At 33.5% G+C, this 18,366-nt stretch overlaps 2 protein-coding genes across 6 annotated transcripts in view; both read right to left on the bottom strand.

Moving 5' to 3' along the window:
* Positions 1 to 3,996: 3,996 nt before the first annotated feature.
* The window catches only part of LOC112695133 (protein NRT1/ PTR FAMILY 2.8), a 37,553-nt gene continuing 23,183 nt past the window's right edge, over positions 3,997 to 18,366 (bottom strand). For all 4 annotated transcript variants that reach the window (XM_072196490.1, XM_072196489.1, XM_072196491.1 and 1 more), the window contains 3 exons: positions 6,379 to 6,648; positions 6,061 to 6,278; positions 3,997 to 5,674 (listed from right to left, as the gene is read on the bottom strand). In XM_072196490.1, the coding sequence (XP_072052591.1) occupies positions 4,199 to 5,674; positions 6,061 to 6,278; positions 6,379 to 6,493 (1,809 nt within the window). In that variant the 5' untranslated portion in view covers positions 6,494 to 6,648 and the 3' untranslated portion in view covers positions 3,997 to 4,198. The remainder of the gene's footprint in view (positions 5,675 to 6,060; positions 6,279 to 6,378; positions 6,649 to 18,366) is intronic.
* Positions 7,206 to 16,025, bottom strand: LOC112695132 (uncharacterized). 2 transcript variants are annotated; one of them, XM_072196488.1, is made up of 14 exons: positions 15,924 to 16,025; positions 15,676 to 15,815; positions 15,479 to 15,589; positions 15,140 to 15,256; positions 14,860 to 15,030; positions 14,234 to 14,323; positions 14,026 to 14,115; positions 12,691 to 12,780; positions 12,502 to 12,561; positions 11,979 to 12,432; positions 10,958 to 11,883; positions 9,646 to 10,866; positions 7,732 to 9,445; positions 7,206 to 7,416 (listed from the first exon to the last, which is right to left on the bottom strand). In XM_072196488.1, the coding sequence occupies exons 2-13, from the start codon at positions 15,764 to 15,766 to the stop codon at positions 7,740 to 7,742; spliced, it is 5,127 nt and encodes a 1,708-aa protein (XP_072052589.1). In that variant the 5' UTR covers positions 15,767 to 15,815; positions 15,924 to 16,025; the 3' UTR covers positions 7,206 to 7,416; positions 7,732 to 7,739. The 2 variants fall into 2 exon arrangements, with proteins under 2 accessions (XP_072052589.1, XP_025603131.2); XM_025747346.3 differs by lacking the exon at positions 15,924 to 16,025 and having other exon boundaries at positions 11,979 to 12,423; positions 15,676 to 15,920.

Below are 18,366 nucleotides of genomic sequence, written 5' to 3'. Positions count from 1 at the left end.
ATAAATATCAAATGACAAGTTCTATTTATTCTTGTTGCTCTGTTTATATCATATTCTCGGCATAAGCCTGTTTTGCAGCCTCTTCCGCCATCCTCGCCCTTGTTTGAGAGCGACACAGTGCTTCTATCAGTTGTGTTTTGCTATGGTTTCCCTCCAAAACTTGATCCATAACATCCTCATAGAATATGATATAAAGATGTTAGCAAAATGTTAATATTGTTGGCGATGACGATAATAACGATGGAAGAAGAAGAAGAAAAGAAAGGAATAGATCAAAGAAATCCAAATAAAAAAGAAACAGGAGGAAGAAAAGAAGGAGGGGGAAATGGATTTAGTGGTATGGTGGTGGTGACCATGACGATAATGAAAAAAAGAAGGAAAAGAAGAAGGAGGAAGAGGAAAAAGAAAAAGATGACAAAACTCCGCATAGTAAACTAAATGAAATTAAATTATTTAAATAAATTTGGATGTAAAATTGTTTGAATGTGTAATGAAACTCAGCAATTAAATAGTACTTATCATAAAGAAAAAGACAAATAAACACGGGTAGAAGAAATGTAGAATATTCATATGTGTAGGAGCATCTGCGGTATCGGTGTGGTAATAAATAAGTATATGTAATTCAACAACAATTTTGATACTAACTTCAATTGTGTGAAGAGACTCAACGTTCAAAGTTGGAGGCTTTGATGTGTCAGTGCACTAGCTAGCATTGCTCTAATCAATGATTGATCCATCTCCATGTCTTCTACTGCTACTTCCCTCATGTTATTGATTCGTTATGCTCTCCAAAGTGCAAACGCAACCTCATGTGACCAAAATAACGGAGATAGCGAAATTTTCTCATACTCTCTTAATCAAATGTTCAATTTTGAGGTTAACAGATTTTTATATGATTTGTCAGGAGGTAAAATTTCTCAAAAGTGGAGAGTATTAGTGATTTACAGAAAATGTAGAAACAAATTTTTTTGGAGAAAAATTATCATTTTTTAATTAATTTTCGAAAAGCAAAATGATGAATTGCAATATTTTTTAATTTCCGAAGAGAGAATTCGCATCTTTTTCTTTTGAAAATAGAATTTGTCAAAAATCGAATTTATTTCGGAGAATAAATTGTATTTTTTTATTTTTTAAAAATACAATTCGCAAAAGATGAATTATGATAATCATATCTCAATAAATAACGATATTACATTATTTTTCTGAAAATTATCAAATCTAAAATCACATACAAATTAAAAAGTGCATTTTTATTCTCATTTTAAACCAAGAAATTATTTGTTTCATACATTGAAGTGCTCATAAATTTATAAAAAGAAAAAAAACTAAATTTAATAGTAGATAATTCAATCATAAAACAAAAGAAATAAAAATAAAAATTTGGGTTTTTCACTCAATTTTTTTTCTTGTATTTTTTTTTTTTGTTTTGCGGTGTGCCTATAGATAAGTCTGCTCATAAATGACAAAATATGTGCAAAAATGTGTGTGTAAATATCACATCTATTTGTTTCTTTGTTCACACTGGTCTCAAGTGTGAATCTCATCTAATCTGTCTAGAAGAGCATAAATTAGTCAGTTGGAGAGTGAGTTAGTTTTTGTATAAATATCATCAATTTTTTATATTAGATATTTGCATGGAAGTTATTGATTCCAAAACTCTGGCATGAGACACATACTTATGGGTCAGAATTGAACAGAATGTTTCAGAAACTTAATAATCTTTTCTCTTTATCATATTGCATGAGTTTTAATTTTTTGTTTTTTTATGAACAGAAAAATCTCAATGTTTTATTATTTTAGAGGAAAGAAAGAAAAGGTAGGAAAGAAAGATGAAACCAAATCAGAACTGGATTGAAGAGAAAAATTGATTCTAAATCGGTTTGAAAAAATAAGAATCGATTTTAGACCAGTTTTAGAATTTAAATTTGGTTTTTTTTTTAAAAATCCAAATCTAAAATTCGAATTTTTTTTTTATAAAATTCAGTTTTAAAATCAGATTTTTTAATCAAAAATCCAATTTTAAAACCAATTTTTGAAAATCCAATTTTAAAACCAGATATTTTAACAAAAAATTCACTTTTAAAATCAGTTTTTAGAAATTCAATTTTCAAATCATAATTTTTTTAAAAGTAAAATTAACACTAAAGTCATTTTAAAGTGTATAGATTCATTACAACTAGAATTTGGTTCTTTATAAATCTAATGACAATAGTTAATCTATGTAACATTTAATCATTTTCAAAACATCAAAAGAATACCACCAAAAAATCTCTCTAAAACAACAACCACAAAGTATCAAAAGATGCCAAGTTGCCAACAAAATTATCAAACAACCGCAACCATTGAAAAAAATATATATGCAAATAACAAAATATACCTTTGTCATTTTAAAACAAATCTTTGAATGAAAATATTAAACCAAATGAGAATATTAAACATTTCTAGTCATCATCAAGATTATTAATTGATGCCGCCATAGAATAAGCACCACCATAATGTGAACTTTTTCATCGATTATCAAAATAAATTTTAGTTCTTGTTGGAAAACATATGATTCCACATCTTAAGTTACTAGACATGAAGGATTGCGAAAACATACCCAGATTTATGCTTGCTGCTGGTGATTAAATTTGTTTAATAAAATATTCATGAGTCTTGTGAGTGATCTGTTCCTAGAGAAACGTCAATTATTTTTATAATAGAAGGAAGCTCTCCAAAACATGTCTTGAAAACATGAGGTTTAAACATCATTTGAGGCTGATCAATATTGATAAATACCATTTGAGCAATTTTTAATTGGTGAATAAGTGATCAGTACATTGCTAATTAGCTATCTAACGTGAACCAATAGACTAAATCACAAGTCAAATTTGGAAATACATGATAGTTGATCATTCCATCTTTCAGTATCTTAAAAGCGTGATCTATTAACATAACAATTAACAAATGAAGATATCTAAGATGACCAAAAGAAATCAGAGCACTGCACAGTAAACAGGACCCAATAACTTAGAAAACATGCACACACGACACATATACATGTACAACATCCAAGAAATCTTATCAAACAATATAATGTTACGTGGTCCGTATATTCCAATGTCACATAGTATAAAGAACAACTGATTAGTTTTGTTAATATTTTTATAGACTACTTACTACAGCATATCTGGATTATTGGACTCTCAAGTCTTAAACAACTCAGCATTAACATTAAAATTAAAATGATGGGCTAATCTCAAAAACTGAGGACTTTCACTCTTAAGCCACCCCACGTTTGTTCTCACAATTAACAGGTGTATTTTTTTTTCTATCTCCTTCTAAAACTCCTAAACCTCCTTCACAAATACTTTAATACTAATATTGTTCTTCTCTTCTCTTCTCTCTCTGTCATTTCTGTCCAACTTTCAGGCCTAATTCGTAGAATATATATTAGTATCTGTACATAGGTACAAATCAGATATAGGATCTATTTTGAATCTGCTAAGAACCCAAAACGATATTAAATTTTGCAACAAAATGTCTTGTTACATTATTTAGCAACCTTTCCCTGCTAAAGACTATAGCCACTCCCTCAAAGTAGAAGCAAAGCTTCGATATAGCTTTTGTTTCTTCCCCAGCCACATAAGAATGAAAAAGAATACAAAAAAGGGACAAAACAAAAATAGTGTGTTGGATGAGAGATAAAATATTCAGCCTTAATAACACAAAAGCAACAAGATAGCTCAGAAATTCGGCATGATCAAACCAATAAATTGAATTCCAATTCATCAGCACATAATACATATTCACTAAACCATATCCAGCATGTAAGATAGCATAACAGCATGGCAAATAGCAATAATAAAGTAAAAACCAAAGAATCCAGCAATCAATATCATGGATTAACAGAATTCAGACAATCAGATCAAGTAACCAATTTAGCTCGTCGGCAAATTATCCATTAATCCAACAAAAACATCAATCAAACTGGTTCAACAGAATATAACAGCAAACTCAGAAAAACAGTGAATCTCCACCATAAATCATCAACTTAGAACAATTCCAAATACATTGAGCCAAGAATCAGAAATCTGCAATGTACCACACCTAATTAGCACAATAAAGTGTTCAAGGCAAAAAAGATTGTTACAGTCACACCTAAACTAAACAATAATAAAATAAAATGTATCAAATTAGCATGATCATGTTCCCTCTTTCATCTTGGATCAATTGTTATGTCAAATACCTTCTCTTGAGGTGGCTCTCCATTCTGCTGGTTTGGTATTGAATTCTTTGGCTGCACCTTTTTTGTATCATTGCTAGGTTTTTTACCCAAGAAATGGCTAGCAAAGAAATTGAAGTAAACAAAATTCAAAACACCAAGTGCAGCAATTAGATAATAGTAGTAATCAAGCTTATTGTCATTCAAATCATGCCCACCAAGCCATGAATTTCTCCCACCATGTGATGTAGCTTTATGGATAATGTTCACAATCAATGATCCTAAGTAGTTTGCAACTGACAAGCTCAGAAAGAAAACAGCACCAGCCACAGTCCTCATGCTCTCGGGCATCTCCGTGGTGAAGAATTCCATTATGGACACAGCAGCAAAGGCTTCATTGAGACCCGACAGTGCAAACTGTGGCAGCAGCACTGCGAAGCTCATCGGCGAAGTAAACGATTTTGCTCTCAAAGCTGAGTCGCGGCGCTTCTGCTCAACAATTGCGGCCACAAGCATGCACAAAATTGACAAAAGAATCCCAATTCTGATTCTTAGGCTCATGCTTAACCGAGTAGCCTTTTTGTTAATTTTCTTTGTCACTCTAATATAGATGCATTCGTAGATGAAGATCCAAATTGAAAGTGCTACCATTGAGACCAAGTTCATCCAACCTGGTGGAACTTTGAAATGTTTCCCAATTGATCTGTTTGTTTGAATAACTTGAAGAACACCAAATGTGTTCTGCTGATCCATTACAATGAAGCAACATATTCCTGTCACCCAAACTGGTAGAATTCCCAATAAGCATTTTAATTCTTCAACTTGCTGCAAGCTACAAAGCCTCCAAACATTTTTCGGTTTCAATTGTTCATTCAACTCACTAGGATCAGAAATTATAGCAGCCTTCTCAAGAAATTTGAACCTATCTGTACGAACAAGCCTAACATTGTTGTGGTCCAATTCTGATGGACCAGGATCATAGTAACGTGTTCTATTAGAGGTCTTAAGCTTGCACTTTCGACACACTGCAGTGATCACCTTTGCCATATCAGAGAAGACACTCCCCTGAGGCTTCTTTCGAATGTAAGTGTGCTGACCGATTAAGAAGATTGCTATTGAGAAAGCAAGGCAGAGTGTTGGAATGGCGAATCCTAAGGTCCAGCTAACATTGGTTTGAATGTAGACAACGCCAGTTAGCGCGATCACAAGTGCAATGGTGAAGGTGAAGTACCACCAATTGAAAAAACTTTCCAATTGTGCCCTGCCTTTCTCTGTTTTGGTATCGAATTGGTCAGCGCCAAATGCAATGTTGCACGGCCTAATTCCACCTGCGCCAACAGATAACATGGCGAGGGCGAAAAAGAGTATACCAAGCTGCCACGGTTGTGGCCACTGGCAATGTGGCCTATCAGTGCAGTTAGCAGGCCTCAATTGATGTATACCTGCTGTTAGGGTCATTATCAATATACCCTGTCCATGTAATTCATGTTCTACCCCATGTTAATAACTCAATCAATAAAACATTTAACAATTTCACAAAAGAATAAATGATCATTTCTTATCATTAAGAATTTAAGCACAGACAATATAAACTAAGGTAAATATTCGATAAAACTATATCAAAGTCAAAATTATAAGCATTGGATTTTTTTATGGTCAGAAATGATAATTTATTCCATCAAAATATGTCTCTTGGGTTTTAACTTATTTCAACTTAAAAAGTTCATTAGAGTAATTCCTTGACATAAACCCTAATTTGTTAATGTTACACTACCAAAAGGGGGAAATATATTTAATAATGAAATGAAACATTATCCTGGTAATTGTGACATTGATGTGATGATTGATTTGCTTACCAGAAGTGATGCAATGGAGCCAAATAAGAGCGTGCGAAACCTTCCCAAATAAGTATCAGAAATGAAAGCACCGATTATGGATGCAACATTGGATGATCCGTTCCAAATTTGAACCACATTCACCACAAATATTGCACTCAAATTGTACCTCGTTAGCAAGTATATCGTCAGATTCGATATCAAACTCATTGATGCCAATTTTTCGAACGACTCGTTACCTTCAAAAACCCAAATTAAGCAACAAAATTATAAAAAAGATTAGGGTTTTTGCTAATTAATATTATAGAAAAAACGTTCCTTCTCTTTTGTTTTTTTTACCAATAATGTAGTAGACTGATCTCCATCCTCCTGCTTCTTGTGCCTGTGGTGCAGATGCATGCTCATCTTGTTTTGGTTCCTCTTCACATGGAGAATTGGTTGTTGCATTCTCCATTTCCTTCCTTGAGTTATGGTTCTAACTCAGTTCATCTCTTTCACACACACAGTGTATTATGTTATTCTGTGTATTTATATGTAGTCTCGTAATGCCACGTCAAATTTTTGTGAGCACCTTTAGCTTCCAGTCCTCAAACAAACCCACGAATTTGCCTGCAAAAACGTCAAAGGTGGCTAGGGTTTTAAAAATCAAGATTGTTCATTCACTTGAATTGGACACGCAACTGACGTGACAAGGGTTACTGGTTGTTCCTCAATACTAGCGCCCTCCCTCCTTTTATTTTGGAGGGAATAATTGTACCGTTCTTGTATATATATATTTCTTGGCTTCAGAAGTTGTAACTTAGTTTAGGGCCTGGCCCGGGCCGTTACCGTATGGCTCTGTAAGACAATACTAGCTGTCCACCCGCGCCTCCGCGCGGTAAACATGGAAGAAGTAATGCTTCGTATTGGCAAAATTTGTATCGACATGTGTGAGTATGAATAACAAAGTTTGAAACTTAATTTTAATATTTATTAGGGTTAATTTGAAGATGATAAGCTTGCGATGTAGTACATTGCAAAGCATTAATGCCATATAATTATAATGGAGTAATAGATTAGACAATATGTGTAGGTCATAATTGGGAATTATTTATACAATGAGTTTGTCGTTATGGCTGTATTAATAGACACAATTTATGATAAGAAAATATTTGTGTGCGTGTTAGTGTTTGATCAATTATCGACGCATTTCATATTTGTCATGAATATTTGTGAAAGAAGTTGGTTGGATGAGTTGTTTTTGCAAGTGATTCCAAAGGTATAATGAATCCATTATATGGAACCTAATATTAAAAATGATAAATATATTTATAGACATAGAGATCATACATGGTTTGCTCAAAATGAACTTCTGAAGTTGTGTAAACAGGCCATCCCCTGAAATGATATCAACAATGAGTTTTTAGCATGTTGAGAAAGGTTACTTTTTTTTTGTTAGAAATGTCAAAAACAGAGGATACATGAAAAGTGACAATTTTTATATGCAATTACTTTCGTAAATTATTGGTGAAGTTATGAAGATAGCTTTATAGAATGTAGGATTAAGGGCTAATTGTTATTATCGATAGAAGAAAATATTAGATGTAGTTGACCTAAGATAACAATATAGATATAGAAAGACATATATAGAAATGGGATTGTAAATTTGAATACGATAGTTGTAATATGGTAATCTGGAAGGTTTGATGTTACCTGATTATTTAGTCAATAGAGTATGCATTTTCAGAATGAGATGAAATGTTCCTAAAGACTTCGTAATAAACCACATTCCTTGTTTCAGTTGAGTTGTTTGAATCATCATGTGAGATCACAATCTTCAAACCATTTTTACTTGTGACGCGCGAGACGGCAACATAAAGCTGCCCATGTGTGAAGACAGGGTGTTTAAGAAGCAATCCAACCTGATTTAAAGATTGTCCTTGACTTTTATTAATAGTCATGGCGTAGGACAGTATCAGTGGGTATTGTCTCCGTTGAAATTTAAAGGGTAATCTTACATCAGAGGGAGTCAAAGTCATCCTAGGAATGAGAACTTTGTCACCAGCGTTGTCTCCTGATAACACCTCTGCTTGAATAATCTTTTCTCCTAATTTAGTGATGACTAATCTTGTGCCATTACAAAGTCCTGCTGAATGATCAATATTTCGAATAAGCATTACAGGGCATCCCTCTTTAAAATTGAGCTCATGATTTGGAAGACCTGAAGTTTTGATAGTTGCCAAAAATTCGGGAGTGTGAAGATTGTCAAACGTGTTATTACCACCTTTAAAGGAAGCTGAGTTACAACTTAGGTATGTTTTCATTTCGTGACTGTTCAAAGAAAGCATGTAGTGATTGACCTCTTCAACGATGTTAGTAGTTGGAGCTAATATTGCGCGACCTTGAAGATGACTAAAATCAGTCGAGTCTTTTAAGTAATCACCATAGATAGCTTGAACAATTGCCTCAATTGGATCATCAAATTCCTTTATAAGAAGCTCAGGTGGAATACTGATTACACTGGCACTATCTTCTAAGTTTCCTAGTTTTCCATCACCCACATCAAGAATCCAATTTGCAAATTTCCTTAAATCTTCAATGTTTTCATCTCCATTAGTAACTCTTAGACGCATATTTTGTGTTAACCTAAGTAGCTTACATTGTTGCCAAAGATAGGATGAATTGATTGATGCATTAACAATATCCTGCCTAGATCCTTTTGTTATCACTGGAAGTATTTGCCTAAAGTCTCCACCTAGAACAACTGTTTTTCCTCCAAAGCTTAATCCCGAGCTTGATTCATTGTTAACTCGTAACAAATCTCTCATCGTTCGATCTAGTGCCTCAAAACAGAATCTATTCATCATAGGAGCTTCATCCCAAATAATTAACTTTGTTCTTATGATTAATTCTGCCAAAGGAGTACCTTGTTTGATATTGCAAGTGGAATATTCATCTGGTGTGAGAGGAATTGCAAACCTAGAGTGTGCTGTTCTGCCTCCAGGCAATAAAAGAGATGCAATACCACTTGAAGCCACTGCTAACACAATTTCACCTTTTGATCTAAGTCCAGCTGCAAGAGTTTTCCAAATGAATGTCTTCCCAGTGCCACCATGTCCATATAAGAAAAATAATTGGCCACAATTCGAGTTAACTGCGTTAATGATCTGATCATGCACATGTCTTTGCTCTGTCGTCATTTGTAGTAAGTAATTTTCATATTGCTGAGCCAATGAACGTCGATCATAACGAAGCTCATCCATGATTAGTTTGTTCCGGGAGGCACCTTCTCTTACAGATTGAGTTATCTTGATATTGGGAAATGGCATTGTTGGGAAATCTCGCAATGATTTGCCATTGTGATTAAGATTTTCTTCTATCTCAAGTAAAGTCAACTGAGATAACTCGTCATCTGTCAAAACCATATCTGTATTGTATATAATGAACTATAAAGTTAGATACCATATGATATAGTATTATAGACTATTGTACAAATAAGCATGGTAATATTCCCAGAAAACTCAAATAATGATAATATATATTTAAGTAATTCGTAATCAATGTTGGTGATTGAGATGCAAGCAAGATATAACATGTTTCATGATTAATAATAGTTTAAGACAAAACCTTGTAATTGAAACATGTTCATGTGATTGTGAAGAATTCCATCAGCTAGCAAAGTCCAGCACTTGCTCCATACGACTTCTGGCCGAACCATTGAGTTTGACCATAATAGAGTTGCAAAAAGCTTCCGTAAATAATGACCAGATCCCCAATGGCTTGCTTCTTCAATGGCATCGATGTATTCTTGATCATCATCTAATAAGCCTCTTGCATAGCATGCATCTCTAAATGATGAGTACACAATATCCCTGTATGTTCTAAGATCTTTATAACTTGTTGGACCCTGAACAATGTTTAACAACATTCTAAGATAGTATAATTCTCCAGATGTTGGAGGGACAAAAAAGAGCCTTCCAATAACAGCATTTCTTTTCCTTGGTTCCCATATCCTGGCATTGCGCTTCCAAACAAATTTACTTGGGAACTCATTGTAAGTTAGCTGTCTTGCAATCTCGTATTTTTTATTTGCCTTGAACCACGCGACAAACATAGATTCTCGAACTGTCGCTTTATTTATAGTAGTTGACAAGTCATCTTCGTCTGCAAAGAGCACTGTCTGCTCATCTGGTAAGTGGAAGCTCAATCGTTCAACTGATGGCTTTCGATAGTGAATATTAAAAGCAAATATTCTCCATGCAGATTCACATGGAGAAATATACCGGCAATCATAAAACAACTTAATCTCATCAACAGGCTTAACAGTGGGATTATTGTCGTTTGAACTTGAATAAAAAGAAGCTGTCACTCGATCACTTCCCTTGTTAACATACTTAAAGAGATATTTTATGGAACGCGATTGATTGCACCATTCAACATTGATATGAGCTCCATATTTTAACAGCAAGTATCGATTATGCGGCACCACATAACGATTGTCTAGAGGAATTCCAGAAATGTCAATCGTTCGGCCATCATTGCGACGCCTATAAACTGGATATCCATCATGATCTACTGTCGTAAATTCAATAAACTTCTTCGGAAAATGTCGAGAACAACGTCCATTATCCATGCAAGGCGAATTTTTTCTAGCAATACCACATGGACCATGCATCATTTGACTCTTTACTGCTTCATAATATTTTGGGTCCAAAGTTGGATCCGGAATCTCAGCTGAAATAATCCTGTCAATATCTTCAGGAGCAGGAAACTTATCTTGAGCAGCGAGAAACAATAATATGTGTGCATGAGGCAATCCACGCTTTTGGAACTCAATTGTGTATATAACTGCAACGAAACAATTTGCAATATGTTAGTTAACCTGTACTTAAATAGCATGAAATGTTGTTATGATTAAACAAACTTTCTTGCATGTTACCTGCAGTCGACTTTCCGAATAATTTGTTTATGTGAATATCCTTAATCAACTTGTCCAACTTTGCCTTAAATAATCTGCAAACAGTATCAGGCCTATCTTCTGGCTTTAGATTATTCTCCTTGCAATAACGTTGAATCTCTTCCCATTGAGGATTGCAGGTAACTGTAATGAACAAATCTGGATACCCAATAGACCTGCATATTGCCATAGCATCTTGGTAATTTTGTATCATGTATCTGGCTCCCCCAGTAAAGGTTGCTGGTAGGACAACGCGTTTGCCTAGCGAGGCTGCTTCTGTTTCTCCATTAAGAACTGCATCTCTAAGGCCCTTGTAAATTTCAGCTCTTAGCTTTTTTTGCTTCGTATAGACGTATTTCAATCTTGCTGCTTCAACCATTGAGAATGCATCGACCAGGAATTGCTGAAACAGACGCCTAGAATATAGTAAAGCACCTTTGCATGATTGTCTGTGCTGAACTCGGAATGCAAAAAAGTCCCGCATACTAATGTTTGCATCTTCAGCATTTGTATTTTTTTGTGGCCTATTCAATGGAATATTTTCACGCCAACCATCTTCCCCGTATGGAAACAACAGAGGATATTGTAGTGCCAAGTATGATGGATTTAGTTCTGAAACTCGCTGTAGTGCTCCTGATCTCGTTTCAACAATGATATCTCTCTCTTTCATTGACGCATCAAAATCTCCCACCACCAACCCTGCAATCTCATCAACAGACGGCAAATTATACCGTCTTCCATCCTTGCCTCGCTTTCCAATCAATTTAAGTCGAATATCGCGAATTGGATTGGATTTCATAACTTCGCGCATCATTCGGAATGTCTTTGCCAGCACGTTGTGGGTGTCAAGCATCTTCATAAGGTCAGCCACAATGGTTTTGTCTAGATGATCTGTGCTGTTATCAGAGCTGCAGTTCAAACAACATAATGATTATTAACTATAAATTGTCACTTAAGGTTCCAATCATTTTTTTTGGAATGTAGCTTTGTCATGGTTAGGTACCTAACAACAGCAGTTCTATTGTTGATTTCATTCTGTGTGTCATAAATATATAGTTGTGCAAATTTGGCAGGACTTCCCTCTTGTGGTAACAAACTACCCATCAAATGATAGTTTTGGCCATGAAGTAGGAATGTTGGCGGTCCTTTGCTGTGGTTAATGGATCTGTCAATCTTTCCGCCGAAAGACGTGAAAGCAAACATACTATTGTATGTACGGGTGTTCTTCTGAAAGTGGATGGATTTTTCATCACAACCTGATAGTAACTGATGAAGAATTTCCGGAGGTTGTTGGAGTACCGGTAATTCCACCTGCCCTTGACGACAACAGAGGCCAAATTTTGGAACTCTCTCATGACAGTGCTTGTTTAGGCGTTCTTCATACCAGAATGTGGCTCCACAATGTTGGCATTGATAATCAGGGTTGCCAAAGTCAAGATATGAGACTTCTAAAATAGCTAACACATGTTATGGTTATAACGGTTTCGGCTTGGTATAAAAATCAGATTGACTAAATGCAATACTACCTTCAGTGATCTCTTCAAGTTCATTGTCATCATCACAATGTTGTTCTGCTTGGCCTGCATCTAATTAATGAATATTCTATCAGTTGGGTGACTTCATAGTTTAAAATATGATATTAAGTTCCACAAATACATTGTTTTGTTTTAATACCCAAAAATAATGGTGCTGTTCCATAAATTTTGGGTGCACACCTGCTGTATCTTCTTCTTGAACTGTTTCATCTGCCTGAAGGTTTTGACTTGGTACTTGTATGCTATGGGCAAACTTCCCTCGTGCACTCGCTGCAATTTTTTAAGAAGCAAATTACTTTTTTTTAAGTTAATATAAAACAAAAAATAATGATAATTTTCACTTGTATTATGTGGTAGCTTAACACACTGTGGCAGAACTTCAAAAATATTTTTTAGGAGGCTGAAACTTTGACAAAGGAAATACATAATTTTAATGTAAACGGAAACAAAATTTTCGACAACAACTTTTTCAAGTTTTTCACTAAGAGGATAATAAATGAATATTTGTATAAAATAATTTAAAATAGTACTCTTGAAGTATTGAACGGTTTAAAATATTCAATAATTAAACCGAAACAAAATTTCTTTTAGTTAGAATGATAAATATTAAAAATGATATTATTTATTGAACATTAAATATATGTGTTAGAAACAATTTGATTAAAAAACTAACAACGCAAAAAATATCACCAAATTAATTACAGATAAAATAATAATTCAATTTCTTAAAGATGATACAAAAAAATGTAATTACGGAGAAATGATTTTCAAAGATTAAAAATGTAAAAGTTGTAACTTATGAAAATTCTCCATTAGTCTACTGCTAATAAAATCACACCAATAGTTAAAGAATATTTAAATATTTTGCGTAAAAAAAAATAAAACCAATAAGAAATAAAATAGCATAAAAAAATAAAGTAACTATCATAATGATTATGAAGATGAATTTTGTTGTATCAAATACTTTATAAGAGACCATTTTAGTTAGTGAATTAGTCCGACGAATTTGAAGAAAAATTGTAAGATAGCCCATTAATGTACCAACTTTGAGAAAGAATAGATAGCTGATGAATGTACAAATTTGAACAAAAAGCATAGTAAAAATGGAAGACTTTAAGACTCCAACACAAGACACTTAGTACAGTGCACACAAATTTTGTGATCTGAACTCTAATTATATTCTATATAATTTATTTACTAAAGATGCTATAAAAACTTTGGGGGCCATGGTCCCCCATCGTGCACACTAAGCTCTGCCATTGCATGTATATCATGTAGCATGGGAACTGTTAGAATGAATAGATTTATAGTAAAACAACAAACTAAATAAAGTTAACTAAAAAAGTAGCTGCAGAGTAATGAAGGAACTTGCATAACTCTGGTTCTAATATGTGTATACTATGTAAATTGGGCAACCTAATAGTTTAAAATATCATGTCATTTTCCACAACTATATTTTTTTGTTTTAATACAATAAAATATAATAATGTTGTTCCATAGACTTCATTAACGCACCTGCATCATCTTCTTCGCCAACTGTTTCATCTGTCTGAAGGTTTTGACTTGGTACTTGTATGCGATGGAAAAACTTTCCTCGTACACTCACTGTAATTTTTAAGAAGAAGATTATTTGTTTTAAAGTATGATGTTAGGTTCGACAAATACGTTGTTTTGTTTGAATACCAAAAATAATGACTTTGTTTCATAAATTTCAGTTACGCACCTACTTCATCTTCTTCTCGAACTGTTTCAGCTGTCCTCATGTTTTTACTTGGTCCTTGTATGGGATGGGTAAACTTTCGTCGTGCACTCGCTGTAATTTTTAAGAAGCAGATTATTTGTTTTTAAATTGATATAAAACCAAAATTAATGATAATTTTTGCCTGTAATATGTGGTACCTTAATGCACTGTGGCGAAAGTTCAAAAATATTATCGAGGAAGGCAAAACTTTAACATAGAAAATACATTGTATTATTTCTATAGAAACAAAATTTTCGAAAACAGGCTTTTAGAGTTTGTCACTGAGATGATAATAAATGAATAATTTTATAAAATATTTTAAAATAGTACTGTTGGAGTCTTGAATGGTTTAAAATAGTCAACAATTACACCAGAACTAAATTTCTCTTAGTTAGAATGATAAATATTAAAAAATTTTATATTTATTGAACATTGACTATATTTTTTAGAGACAATTTAATTAAAACACTAACAGAGCAAAAAATTATGCCAAATTAATTAGCGATAAAAGAATTATCCAATTCATGAAAGTGATTTGTCATGCGTTCATGCAGCCTACGCATAATGCAGATACGTATGATATTTGCTATTATGACTTGATATCAAACCTTTCTTAGCTCTGATTGATCGATCTTCCACTATGGCTGGTGTAGCAATATGATTGTTAGTTGTGGTTGATTGCGTTTCATGATGCGGTTCTCCCATGTTGAGACATTGAACACATTGAATTGAATCCGACAGATGTTCGGATTGTTCCCGAGCATGAGTTGGACGGAAAACTAAAGCATGCAAGGAACGTTGTTCGGTAATTATATGAAAATGTGTGAATGACTGAAGTTTTAATGGTATTTAGTTTCATTTGGTTCAATAAGTAGATAAAGGAATCACCTGGGGTGGCATTATTTTGCCTGTGAACTACACAGATAGTATGTTGCTCTGTTGCTCTGTTTGAACTGATTGTCTTGCCAAGTGATGTGTGTGCAGTTATAGGATCACTTTGTTGTCCTGTATTATTGTATATGCTGAGTTATATTTCCTATTCACATGATAACATCTACTCTTGCAAGACACATCATAAAAAAATATAGCAACTTCATGTATTATTTCTATGGATTTGACCTCTTGCCTTAGTACTACAAACTAAAATATAAACCACATTTTTTGAGTTACATGAAAAGGCTTCTAGTTTGAATGTTACATAGCTGGAGCACAACAATTAAAACATGCCTGTGAAGTTTGGTGTGAGTGGCTTCCTTTTGAGGGATGTCAACTTTTCCTGAAGCGTATGAAGTGAACCCTTCGTAGTAGTATTTGGCCAGTTCTGGAGGCAAAGATTTTCTGCAAATCAATTCAATATTAGTCGGACATGTTTTTGAATAGATGATTATACCTGAATAAAAAGTTCAGATTAAGATTTAAGATACCTTTTTGCCCGTCTTCGCTTAATCTCCTCCTCTTTTCAGCCAGGATAAGATGCCTGTGTTTCCTTGCTTCCTTTGCATTGTATAGATCCATAGTATTCCAACAATATGCACAATAGTGTTGTGTTAGTCCTTAGAGGAATCTGCAAGTTCAAAGATATGTGAAACTTTAGCAATGTAGTGTGGAAAAAAAAAATTTCTATGAATCTAACTTTGTGCGAATTTTTTTAATGAGTTTTGAGAATCCTAACCTTGAGACCAAAGGTGTGAAGCTATCTGTCTTGGATAGATCCCTCCACTTTTGGAGGTAGAAAATTGTCTTATTGACTATTTGATGTGACTTGTCCTATCTTGAGAAGATTAGCTAGACGTGGGTACATATATTGGGGAGTTCATTGAGTATATGACTATATTAACCACACATGGACTCCTTCACTACATATTCACGTGACATTTAGTAAACTTGGTGGTAGTGTTTCTTATTTTATTAATTATATAATATCATATAATCAATAACTATTTTGTGTTTTTTCAAAAGATCTATTATTATTATTATTATTATTATTATTATTATTATTATTATTATTATTATTATTTCTTGTAATAATATTAATATCTACCGATAAATGGTGATTATACTTATTTTTTTGGTTATATTATTCCACAATATTTATAACATTAAAATATTAAATTTATTTCAATATAATTTAATTGAAGTCTAGTTAAATAAATTCAATCTCTCAACATCTGAATGAGTAGTTTTAATTGTTTAATATTCAATTTAGGTTTCAATTAAGTTTCAAAACATTCAAAATAATTTTTTTTATTTTCTTTTGAATTAATTGAATTTTAAGCGTTGATTGTCAAAACTATTATAATTACTTTACTAATATATCCAGATTAAATTTTTATTATAAGTTACTTGTACCTTTAATTTGCATATTTTTTAAAATATGTATTAGATTATAATTAAATTTTTCTATATTCATTTATAATTTTATATATTATTTGATTAAAAAATATTAATATTGATTGAACCACGGTTGGAGTGGTTGAACCGCTAAACAAATGAATCAATAATGAAATCGGTTTGATGATCGGTTCGATTTTTTAAATATTGGTAAAACTTTGTCATTTAATTTAGACTTCTTTAACATGAGCTCATTATTGGTTTAATATGCTTATATATTAAGCACCTTAGTACATCTCATTGTATGGTTACATACTTACATACCCAGTGGTATCACAATATACAAATAGCAAGAATTTAACAACACAGATGACACGAATAATCAAAATATTTTATTTTTTAGTGCATTAAACAGGGAACAACCCATAGCAATATTCTGTGATGAATTTCAGCTCAACTTCCTGGCCCCAAATTTTGTATTTCAAAATTCTCCTTTCATACTGAACCTCTTCTCTAAAGCTTGACATAATTAGCTCATTTATAGGTCTTCCTGTGCGGATGCTATCGTCCGCTAACGTTATCAGATCTTTGCTCACAAATAATAAGGGATTATCATATACTCTCAAGCCACCGAGCTTGAACAAAGACGACCACGTGTAGGAGTTTTCTTTAGTCTTGTTAATAGCCCACAAACTTATAGTATAGTTATCCTCTTGTCGCGGGTGGGAAGCAAAACAAACATGATTGTCAAAAATCATTAGTGATTGGAAATCAGATCTGTACCTTTCTCTGATGGGAAGGATTTGGAATTGTTGTGTTTTTAAGGATAAGATGAGGATGTTTTTCGCAACCTGGAATTCATCCGTAGTGAAATTAATCCAGAAAATATCACCATGTAAGACAACATATCTGGGACCAATCTTTCCAATATCACCGCCCAATGCGAATGTCGATGTCCACTTAGCCTCAGCGGAAGAATATATTCTATAGTAAAGGAACTTGTTAGGAAGGTTTTTTTTGAAAGCATGACAAACGACATAATGAATACTGTTTGGAAGGTATGCAAATGCAAACACATTGATTGCCATATGATGAGTAAACTGCTTTAGCTGTGGAATTTGTTTCATTGATCGGGATAGCATGTTCCAAACCACAAGTACCACCTTTTGCTCCAACGTTGAATATTTAGCACATATGCTCCCGTTGTGTTCTCCAATGATATCAAAGTTTCCATAGTTGGGTTGGTATGGCAGTAAGGGGATGGATAAAATGTTACCTGTGGTAGGAGTTAACCTAATTATTCTGATGTTTTGTGCGGTCCAATGAGGAAAGAAAATTTGTATCAATATTGATTTTTCTCTTGTTGAACAGGTTACGTACTGCCGCCACAAAAATGCCTCACCTGTGAGTTCTTCTTTCCATTCATGTGACAACATTCTGCATCTACCAATTGTAGCAGGATCACACCTGGAAATTATATCCAATATGAGATCTTTTGGAAGCGTTGGTTGTGAGATGCAAGGAGTGGTAACTTGATTATTCATCTACTTGTTGAACAAAAAAACATTGAAGGTAGGTTGATTTGTGAGGTTATAGTTACAGGAAATAGTATTCTTAGAAGGAAGTTTGTTTGGATCGAGTGTGTATGGTTGCTCTCCTTGGCAGCAACTAAATTTTATCAATGTGTTATGATTGTATATTTTTTGTTGTGATTTTCGATAGTGATTGGCCACATATTTGCTCTATGTTGGTTTAAGAAACATAAGGAGGGGTATAACTAAGAA

The sequence above is a fragment of the Arachis hypogaea genome, chromosome 6 (genome assembly GCF_003086295.3).
Source record: "Arachis hypogaea cultivar Tifrunner chromosome 6, arahy.Tifrunner.gnm2.J5K5, whole genome shotgun sequence".
NCBI classification, from domain to species: Eukaryota; Viridiplantae; Streptophyta; class Magnoliopsida; order Fabales; family Fabaceae; genus Arachis; species Arachis hypogaea.
The sequence above is the reverse complement of the archived record's forward strand: the minus strand, read 5'-3'. Positions and strand labels throughout refer to the sequence as shown.